General features: G+C 36.6%; 1 protein-coding gene across 1 annotated transcript in view; it reads right to left on the minus strand.

The window, feature by feature from the left end:
- Positions 1 to 12,243, minus strand: part of PKD (serine/threonine-protein kinase D3) — a 272,661-nt gene that overhangs the window by 41,997 nt on the left and 218,421 nt on the right. The window contains exon 10 of the mRNA XM_071681853.1: positions 932 to 1,004. Within this exon, the coding sequence (XP_071537954.1) occupies positions 932 to 1,004 (73 nt within the window). The remainder of the gene's footprint in view (positions 1 to 931; positions 1,005 to 12,243) is intronic.

Genomic DNA, 12,243 nt, shown 5'->3' on the forward strand with positions numbered 1-12,243 from the left:
ATGATAACACTCTGGTGGCAGACTTGAGTGAGATACTGCATAAACTGGGAGCTGAGTTTGGTAGTGTGTGTAAGAGGAGAAAAATGACTGAGAGTTAATGTAAATAAAAGTAAGGTTACAGAGATTAGCACAAGAGAGAGACAAGGTGGTTGAACATGGAGAGTATCTGGAGGAAAAGAAGTGTTTTAAGATGGTTGCGACTGAAAACAGCAGTAGATGGAGCCATGGAGACTGAAGTAAGCCTAGGATGGGTGTACTGAGAGATGTGTGGAAAGGACGGTTACTATCTATTTGAGTAAAGATGGGCATGTATCATGGTATAACAGTAACAACAGTGATGTAAGGAAGAATGTTGTGGGCCATAGATAAAAAGATATGGAAGAGGACAATATGGTATGATGAGGTGGATAGCTTAAAAAATCATAAGATAAAAAGAGGCATGGTGGTAAGAAGGATATGTTTGAAAGAGCTTTTGAGGATGTGCTGAAATGGGTTGGGAAAGGAGAGCATGAGTGAGGAGAGGCAGAGTAAGAGTGTATATGTGTCAGAATTGGACAGGGTAAGGACTTGGAGAAGACTGTACTGGAGATGGATGGATAGGTGAGTGATCCTTGAAAGATTGAAGACTGAACATGCAAGAGGATATGAGATGGGACAGACTAAACTGGAGTAATGTGGTAAACAGGGGGAACATGTCATCAATCAGCCGAACCAGGGTACAATTCTGTGGGTCTTGGCTATGGATTGGAGGTTTTGGGTTTAGTGCATTAAACATGACTCTACACAGTATATATCACTAAATAATGCAATTCCTTGTCTTTTCCTAAGGTCATGTCTCTGATGAAGGAAACAGACTACAAAAAAGGAAATAAAGAAAGATTTTAGTTGCTATACTAAAATATATATAAAACAATTCTTTATATAAACATACCTTTTAGTAGCTTTTTGCAGTAATGGCAGATGGTTGGCGTTGTATAACTGTGAAGGGCAAATGAGTGTGGTACCTGACAGAGCAACAAAATTCATAGATTAGTTCTTCATAGTTGGAATACAAAATATCTGGTTAACTTTAACTTTCTTATATTATACAAAACATATATTTCAAACAAGATTTTTTTTAATGAGTAAATCATAGTCATGATCTTTGTCTGCATAACCATTACTTATTATCTATGATATTCATCTATTCATCTGTCCATTGCTCTATCTATTTGTGTTTTAACTTTAACACCAATACCATTTAGACAGAGAAGAAGACATTAAATCTTACAGCTCACTCATATGTCTACTCAAATTTTATCTATCAAAGCATTTCATAATAATTTAAAAGGCATATCAAATGAGACATCTTTTTTATTTTTCTACCAGCATGCATAAAACATCTCCTTTGTATATGGTTTATAATAATTCCTGGCTTTTACATCAGAATTACTGCTAGCACTCACTATTTTTCTCACAATCATCTATCTTTTATTGGTCTGCCTCCTCATTCATAAAAACCTTTTCTACCTTTCACCATGTCATATGATTCCTCCATCCACATCTCTTTCTTTTCCATTTTCAATAACATTACAGCATATCTCTGTTTCCTTACTTGAAATACATTCTCCATAACCAATCCATAATCTCCCTCCCTTTAACCCCAATGAACTATAACCTATAAAGAGGCTATTGAAGGGGTCTTTCCATGTAGAATTCCAGCTACCTTGACAGGACAAGATGATGGCATGCATCCTCTGAAAGCTGTCAAGTGTAGAAAGACATTCTGAAAGAATCTTGTTGAAAATTGTGAGAAATAGGCAGCAAACAGTGAAAAGCACGATCCACAGTAAATGAATAACAAAAGATCCTGAGTATGTGAATATGAAAGAATTCTGGATGGATAAAAGACAATAGCAAAGCAGGTGCAAATAAAATCAAAGCAAAAACAACTTTGGCAATTGGCTGAATGATAATTTCAAAGAAACTAATTAGCTATTTTGTAAGGAGGTAAACTGACACAAAATATGTAGGATGAAAGTTTGTACACAGCTAGAAATATTTTTACAATGCAAAGTTGATTTATCAAATGCATATGAAGTTACCTAGATGGACTAAGGAAATCTGCACAATTCAAGTGTGCATGGAAGATTGGTGAATGCTCAAGAGATTATACCAGTGAAGCAGAACCTACATGATAATAAATGGCAGTATGAGGGAGAAATATCCAAAAATGCTGAAAAATGTTAATGTTATTCAAAATTCCCATGGTTGTCTGATGTTTATACAGATTGGGGAATGAGAGACACAAAGAGACAAGCTGATTTGTTGCAAGAGGATCATGATGGAACAGAATGAAAATTGCCATAAACTGTTGGATACAGATATTGCTGTTAGTGGAATCAGAACAGGAACTGGAAAAGGTTGAAAATAAATGTAATAGGAGGCTTCTTTCATCTGAAAGTGATGAAATTTCAATGCAATAACAATTTGAAATGAGAGTAATTGAAACTTGTGAAGAAGGTTCTGGTGATTAAGGCATATAACATGGATGGTACTGGAAATGTAGGATTTGAGTGGATTAATATTAGAAGACCTAAACAATCTTCTGAAAACATTGATGAATGAAAAGACTTCTAAGGGTGAAGTCCAAGATTTCATAGATGCATCTATGATTTGAAAGAAGAAAAAACAACACACTACTGCAGAAAGTCAAAGAAGAAAAATTGACAATGAAATGAAAAAGATACCTGGTAGGTCATCTCAAGAAAGATGTATGTAAGAGAGCCTGGTCATGTAGTATAGCAATGAAAGGCAGATGAAATATTGGTGAACATATATGATAGTATAACGTACAAGTCATGGAAACAAGTTGATGGAGATGGAGAGACTCTGTGAGTGAGCTATTAAGGATGAAGGGATCTTCAGATGTCAGAAAATTACTGATTATCATGTGTAGAAAAAGCACTTTTGTCTGTGAGAGCCAAGGATAAAGGGAAATGCATGGTTTACCAGACAAATCAATTCAGTGTGCAAAGTAAACAAATACAAACTAGTTACAGAAGACTATAATCATTAGGTCAATTCCAAATAGCAAAAAAATTTGTATAACCAATCTGTGTGACTATTAGCAATGCAATTCATCCAGTGTTATTGCATATGAAGACAGAGATAATGGATAACTAACAGATGGAAAGAATAAGTGGAAGAAAGAAGGGGAACCAAAAATACACAGGGAACAACAGAACATAAAGATATGGGAATATGAAACTCTATGAAGCAGTGTAGGGTATGAGACAGTGTTGCAGGTGATCAGGTGCAGGTGCTGCATGATAAGAACAACTAATGATAAAAAGGATAATCCTTATTTCATCAGAAAGATCAATGAAGCATTGTTTAGCCTGTATGCTGCACATATCTAAACAATATGTAACCTATAAATGTGACAATGGATGCACTCATTTTTTCATCAACCACAAATATAATGTTATGCAAAGACAAGAACTCTTACTAAAAAGTGTCCAATCAATATTTAAACATCAAATGGTGGACATCCTTATCTTGCATGTGTGAAAAAACATAATTTGATTACAAATGGCTGACCATCTCATTATTCAACATTATTTCTTGACATTCATCATGCAACAACAGACCCTTAAACTCCTTCAAAATGTAAAGGAAATCTGTGCTGCTATTTTTTTAGTGGTTGTCTACACACCAATACAGAAAAAAATGTATAAACACAAGATAACAACTAGTTTAATTTAAACAAAGCAAAAAATTTATGATATGGATTATGTTCACCAAAATATCTCACCCCTTTTGTTGAACGTAAGAAAAATCCATGCTCCTGCTTTTGTGTGGAAATTGCACAAACAATTACATGCAGATAATATTAAGCTATTATACCATGTACCAAATTACCATGCATTAAAAATAATTGGTATTAATAAAACATTTGGCACAAATCTGGGATAACATGGAAAAAACTCTTACAAAGGGATTTTTGGATAAGATTAAAAATGGGAAAGTGACAATCATCCTTTTTTTATATATTGAGCTGAAACTAAATATTCTTACCACAAAAAATGGCTACCATCTGACAACTTCAAAAAAAAGTTATGTTCATTAGGTCTCTATCTTACCTTAAACCTGTGCCAAATGTAAAGGAAACCCTAAAAAGCACCTCTGCATAGTGGCCAATTATTGATGACAAAAATAAAAGTAACCTATGGTCCCATACAAGACCATTATGGGTAAGTGGTTCATTGCAACTAATACCTTTCCTAAAACTTTAATCACACTAGATGAATCTATCATCTATCCTTTAACTTCTTAATTCTGAAAGTTTTATACAAACTCTCCCCAAACTCATTAAAGTTCAATCTTCTATAAATGCATAATAATAAACTGAAACAAACCCCTCTGAGATAAGCATAATAATGATTAGAAACAAACCACTCAGAAATAACATCCATCCTGTAAAATGCTAGAGTAAATCATAAATGTCGTAGACAAAAAAGTTTTACAAATGTTACAGCAAAATTCCTCAAAATACATTTCTAAGCATTTGCCATACAAAAATCAAAACTTTAGGTCTGAAGAAAGGAACGTTTGATAAACTCCACATGAACCACCTTTGTTATACATACATGAAATGGGTTAATGGTTCCCGATAAATCTAACTATATCAATTATATCATTTTCTACATTTTCACCAAACCATTTCATAAAAGCAAACATGCATATAATTAGGAAACTGGACTGACTTGAAAAAATTACTTTAAGAGGCACAGGAATAAACGATAAAGTCTTTAACACAGCAAATTATAGTGTAATGCACATATCTATAGTCTTTAGCTCCATCTTTATTTACATGTGATGAATTAAGTGCACATACTATCACAGTTCATTTATATGCACCCTTTAATTATGCCTAATATCATGAGTCAAAGCCTTTCACAGGACAAAAAGTATGTTATTATGCAAGACCAAAATCTATAATCACAAAAGTCAGTTTTGGTTTAAAACTTCCATCTTTAATCAACAGCGTGAATTCAAAAGACTTAATTTCAAAAGCTAGGCATCTAAACTACAACTGAATGAGCTACCTATGAAAAGTGTCCATTATCCTGAAACAACCAATCGCTATGGGATAGCCAAGACCAAAGTAAGCTATTATACTCCTTCCATTTCCCAAAGTAATAAGTTTCTCAATCAGATCAATGGTTATCAAATCAATTCAATAAAAATTAGCACTGAAGTTTGGTTGGTGAAAGAAATATGCAACTTTTTTGGTACATCATGTTCAAATACAAATATCACCTATCTTTAGGATTATCTTTCTGTACCCATAAGAGCTTCAAAGACATATGGTTGTTTCTGGAGGCAGTCCCACACGAAAAGAAATAGTCATCAGTTATACCAATGCATGGGTATATCAACATATATCTCAACCCTAAAAGTCATCTGTCAAAGATCAGTACAGCAATGTTAGAAAAGACTCAAACATCATTCATCAGTAATTTGGTTTACATAGGTAATATAGCTGGCTAGAGGAAAATGAACAACAATTATGAGAAAAGATAACAAAAGGGAGTTTTTCAACCAATACATTATTGTAACCTACAGTCATATCTAGCAATTCACCACTGGTAACAAGGGTTGCCTTACATGTCCTGAAAGCGATCCTCCCACATTTCAAATTCTGTACAGGCCAATTCATGAGCATTCTGTTCACTCATATGTGTTTACAAACTAAATGTTTAGGTTAAGGAATCCTAGCAACTGGCTGCAATCATACAAAAGTGAATTTCATTCAGAAATAGGCATTCTTGTCATGTGCTAGTATACCTGCAGCATTAATGTGAAAAAGAAAATAATGTGGTTCACCAGTTGACTAGCCAAATGGTGTTACTATAAATACTGGGTTCAGCATTTAGACCTATATTCTTACAAAAGGAAATTAATATATCAGCTTTGATAATAATATATCAAAAATTACAGTTTCAGGCTAGTAATTTCACTCTGGCAGTCCTCAGGGGCTTAACAAATCAATTTCAAACTTTCACATGACCTTAGGATGGAATCAAGCAGAGGGAAGTCTAGTGTAATAATAATAATAATAATAATAATAATAATAAAATTCTGGGAGCCTTGAAGAATGTGTGGAAGTCGAGAACATTATCTCGTAAAGCAAAAATGGGTATGTTTGAAGGAATAGTGGTTCCAACAATGTTGTATGGTTGTGAGGCGTGGGCTATGGATAGAGTTGTGCGCAGGAGGATGGATGTGCTGGAAATGAGATGTTTGAGGACAATGTGTGGTGTGAGGTGGTTTGATCGAGTAAGTAACGTAAGGGTAAGAGAGATGTGTGGAAATAAAAAGAGCGTGGTTGAGAGAGCAGAAGAGGGTGTTTTGAAATGGTTTGGGCACATGGAGAGAATGAGTGAGGAAAGATTGACCAAGAGGATATATGTGTCGGAGGTGGAGGGAATGAGGAGAAGTGGGAGACCAAATTGGAGGTGGAAAGATGCAGTGAAAAAGATTTTGTGTGATCGGGGCCTGAACATGCAGGAGGGTGAAAGGAGGGCAAGGAATAGAGTGAACTGGATCGATGTGGTATACCGGGGTTGACGTGCTGTCAGCGGGTTGAATCAGGGCATGTGAAGCGTCTGGGGTAAACCATGGAAAGCTGTGTAGGTATGTATATTTGCGTGTGTGGACGTATGTATATACCTGTGTATGGGGGTGGGTTGGGCCATTTCTTTCGCCTGTTTCCTTGTGCTACCTCGCAAACGCGGGAGACAGCGGAAAAAAAAAATAATAAAAATAATAATAATAAAAATAATAATAATAAAAATACGTATTTCCCTCAAGTATCTCTTTTAAGACACATCAACATTAAGAGTTTTTATTACTGATCTGTGATTCACTGATATATGATAATTTTTTCATGACTTAACTATAAGGTATTCTGGGAATTCAAATCAAAATGACTGGATATTGTACATAAACATACTTAAAACACCAAGAACACATATGGACCCCTCCAATCTTAACTAATGTAACTGAAGCCAAATAAAGTATCTGCTGTGATGACAAAGGACAACTTCCTACCTGATTAACTGAACCCTATCTAAAGGTGATGGAAACAATAAAAAATCTTGGCCTTCTGGAACATCACTGGAAACCATAAAGCCCTAAGATTTCCTATTTCCTTTTTTCACAACAAGGTTTGGAATACCACTATATGCAACTGAGAAACTGAAGATTGGTATATGGAGAAAAACTATCTATCTATATCTTTGATGCTTGTTTCAGTTAGATCTCAATCAAAGGCTATAGCATTAGAGTTTCCATTACTAGTGAACTCCAGTGCTGGTTCTTAGCCTTTAATGCCTCATCCCTAACAAGCCACTGTCAGAAGGTAACTCTAGTACAGTGTTTTCTGAGGTGCCTACCTACTGTTCCTACAGACTACTTCTATGTAATGCTCCTACCAACTATTTCTACCAAATATTTCTACTTAATGCTCCTGCCTAAATGTTTCTACCTACTACTTCTATCTAGTACTCCTAACATTTTGTCAAAAGGCAGGACCAGTTCATAGTGTTCACTGCAGGAAAATCTACAGTTATGATGAATGAGCTGTGTGAGTTAAGTGTTACATATAACAAGGAGAGATTGTACATTTGTACACAGAATGCCAGTAGTCCATGTGTTAGTGAGGCAGAGAGACTAGATAACAACAACAAATAACACTCCTTAAAGAATCACAACACCATTTCTGATAACAGAGAAAATGAGGGAAGAGGTATAATGGTACATGTTTGTGTCACAGCAGCTTGAATCAATAATGTGAAATAAAAGAATGTCATGTCTATTTCTTTTTATGAACTGGTGTTAGAGAAGGTGAAGTTTTGAGCCATATTTTCTACATGATCTTTGAATAAAGAGCTAAGATCTTATAAAACTGGGTGTCATATAGGCAGTGACTGACCTATTTTACTACTTTCAATATTCACCCACAGTTATGACAGAAATAACAAAAACAGTAAAAGATACAGCATTGCACAATCTTTTAATTAATGACAAAAAGTGTTGAGATCAATATTCCCTCACCATAATTATTATTTTTTTTTTTCCGCTGTCTCCCGCGTTTGCGAGGTAGCGCAAGGAAACAGACGAAAGAAATGGCCCAACCCACCCCCATACACATGTATATACATATGTCCACACACGCAAATATACATACCTACACAGCTTTCCATGGTTTATCCCAGACGCTTCACATGCCCTGATTCAATCCACTGACAGCACGTCAACCCCGGTATACCACATCGATCCAATTCACTCTATTCCTTGCCCTCCTTTCACCCTCCTGCATGTTCAGGCCCCGATCACACAAAATCTTTTTCACTCCATCTTTCCACCTCCAATTTGGTCTCCCACTTCTCCTCGTTCCCTCCACCTCCGACACATATATCCTCTTGGTCAATCTTTCCTCACTCATTCTCTCCATGTGCCCAAACCATTTCAAAACACCCTCTTCTGCTCTCTCAACCACGCTCTTTTTATTTCCACACATCTCTCTTACCCTTACGTTACTTACTCGATCAAACCACCTCACACCACACATTGTCCTCAAACATCTCATTTCCAGCACATCCATCCTCCTGCGCACAACTCTATCCATAGCCCATGCCTTGCAACGATACAACATTGTTGGAACCACTGTTCCTTCAAACATACCCATTTTTGCTTTCCGAGATAATGTTCTCGACTTCCTCACATTCTTCAAGGCTCCCAGGATTTTCGCCCCCTCCCCCACCCTATGATCCACTTCCGCTTCCATGGTTCCATCCGCTGCCAGATCCACTCCCAGATATCTAAAACACTTTACTTCCTCCAGTTTTTCTCCATTCAAACTTACCTCCCAATTGACTTGACCCTCAACCCTACTGTACCTAATAACCTTGCTCTTATTCACATTTACTCTTAACTTTCTTCTTTCACACACTTTACCAAACTCAGTCACCAGCTTCTGCAGTTTCTCACATGAATCAGCCACCAGCGCTGTATCATCAGCGAACAACAACTGATTCACTTCCCAAGCTCTCTCATCCACAACAGACTTCATACTTGCCCCTCTTTCCAAAACTCTTGCATTCACCTCCCTAACAACCCCATTCATAAACAAATTAAAACAACCATGGAGACATCACACACCCCTGCCGCAAACCTACATTCACTGAGAACCAATCACTTTCCTCTCTTCCTACACGTACACATGCCTTACATCCTCGATAAAAACTTTTCACTGCTTCTAACAACTTGCCTCCCACACCATATATTCTTAATACCTTCCACAGAGCATCTCTATCAACTCTGTCATATGCCTTCTCCAGATCCATAAATGCTACATACAAATCCATTTGCTTTTCTAAGCATTTCTCACATACATTCTTCAAAGCAAACACCTGATACACACATCCTCTACCACTTCTGAAACCACACTGCTCTTCCCCAATCTGATGCTCTGTACATGCCTTCACCCTCTCAATCAATACCCTCCCATATAATTTACCAGGAATACTCAACAAACTTATACCTCTGTAATTTGAGCACTCACTCTTATCCCCTTTGCCTTTGTACAATGGCACTATGCACGCATTCCGCCAATCCTCAGGCACCTCACCATGAGTCATACATACATTAAATAACCTTACCAACCACTCAATAATACAGTCACCCCCTTTTTTAATAAATTCCACTGCAATACCATCCAAACCTGCTGCCTTGCCGGCTTTCATCTTCCGCAAAGCTTTTACTACCTCTTCTCTCTGTTTACCAAATCATTTTCCCTAACCCTCTCACTTTGCACACCACCTCGACCAAAACACCCTATATCTACCACTCTATCATCAAACACATTCAACAAACCTTCAAAATACTCACTCCATCTCCTTCTCACATCACCACTACTTGTTATCACCTCCCCATTTGCGCCCTTCACTGAAGTTCCCATTTGCTCCCGTGTCTTATGCACTTTATTTACCTCCTTCCAGAACATCTTTTTATTCTCCCTAAAATCTAATGATACTCTCTCACCCCAACTCTAATTTGCCCTGTTTTTCACCTTTCTCTTGACCTCCTGTCTCTTTCTTTTATACATCTCCCACTCAATTGCATTTCTTCCCTGCAAAAATCATCCAACTGCCTCTCTCTTCTCTTTCACTAATAATCTTACTTCTTCATCCCACCACTCACTACCCTTTCTAATCAACCCACCTCCCACTCTTCTCATGCCACAAGCATCTTTTGCGCAATCCATCACTGATTCCCTAAATACATCCCATTCCTCCCCCACTCCCCTTACTTCCATTGTTCTCACCTTTTTCCATTCTGTACTCAGTCTCTCCTTGTACTTCCTCACACGAGTCTCCTTCCCAAGCTCACTTACTCTCACCACCCTCTTCACCCTAACATTCACTCTTCTTTTCTGAAAACCCATACAAATCTTCACCTTAGCCTCCACAAGATAATGATCAGACATCCCTCCAGTTGTACCTCTCAGCACATTAACATCCAAAAGTCTCTCGCGCGCCTGTCAATTAACACGTAATCCAATAACGCTCTCTGGCCATCTCTCCTACTTACATACATATACTTATGTATATCCCGCTTTTTAAACCAGGTATTCCCAATCACCAGTCCTTTTTCAGCACATAAATCTACAAGCTCTTCACCATTTCCATTTACAACACTGAACACCCCATGTATACCAATTATTCCCTCAACTGCCACATTACTCCCCTTTGCATTCAAAACACCCATCATGTAAAACTGATACTATAAGAAAAAATCTTTCTTGTGAAACATTCTTTCAAATATCTGGGAAATTTTCTGTTGACCAAAGACCCAGTGTTAACTTTTCTGAAATTCTAAGGGACCTACATGCATGAGCGAAAATCATCATAAATGAAGCTGGCCATCTTGAAACTTCCCCTAAAATTAAGCTAGCGTCTCTATGGCTACAAACTACAAAACTTTTGCAATAATCTGAACATGCTAATTTTTGAAAGGACAGAGTGTTCTAGGCATGTTCTTGGTGGTAATCCCAAAGTCATACTTACGTTATCTGAAACCTCATGATCAATGCTTAACTCAAGCCACTAGCTAAGAATCAAATGATTTTATTCTCCTGTGAAGAAACTCATCACCAAGCTTTGGGTATTAGATTTCTTGTTAAGCTATCACTTCCTCAAAATATTTTGAAGATGATACTAAGATAATAAAACATGTATCTTATTCATATATCAAGTAATACCATTAAGTTGGATAATAGAAATTCTGAATGAGAAGAATGTCCTAATTAAGAAAATTACATTGTAAAGACACTACTGACTATACTACAAAGCAACTTGAGCTTTGATGAAATGAACTTAACTCCTGATGCAACTGTATATTAGATGATTATTTCTTATTACCCAGCCTGTTATTATAAGATATAATTCACTGTCAGAACATTAGGTCTCATTCAAATGTCCTTCGATATGCCTCCTACTTTACTGTCTGCCTATAAGTTAAACATTTTTCTTTTTCTGATTCTTATGTCTACATCATTTTGCAGTACCTTAACTGAATTCATTTATGAGTGAAATCAATTTCTTCTGTGTAATATTATATACTGAATAAAAGTTTTGAACTGAAGTTCACTATTCTGAATAAGTACTCTATGATGAAGATTAATAGTCTCGGGTAACTAAAAACATAAAAGAATCTGGAATCATTGTATAAAGCATTAGTGATTTCAAAAAATAAGGTCTAGCTGAACCAGAGTACCAAGCAGCAAACCTTCTACCAAAAACTTTTCATTAATAAATTGATGATGGGAAATGTTTGTATTTTCCCTAACTGTGTCTGCTTACAAAATATCAGTCTATCTTTCCTCAGCTCTTCAGTTACCTTCATTTACAGCTTAAGTGGATTAATTATTCTTCCATGTGTGCTGAGATAAGAGGGCCCTGTGTGCAATCCTGTCATTGATCATAGTGCTAGTTCTAAAAGGACACTTTTTCAGAAACATTATTTACTACAGATAAGTGAACACATTAATGACACCAAACTTACATTTTTGACACATTCCTGGAATTGCTGTTAAAGTGATTCACAATCATGGTTGACATCTGTACTGAAGCATAAGACCCCACAGTGCTTTATAATGACAACACACACATGGTAGAATTTAGCAAAACAATA

This window comes from Panulirus ornatus, chromosome 3, assembly GCF_036320965.1.
Source record: "Panulirus ornatus isolate Po-2019 chromosome 3, ASM3632096v1, whole genome shotgun sequence".
Taxonomy (NCBI): Eukaryota; Metazoa; Arthropoda; class Malacostraca; order Decapoda; family Palinuridae; genus Panulirus; species Panulirus ornatus.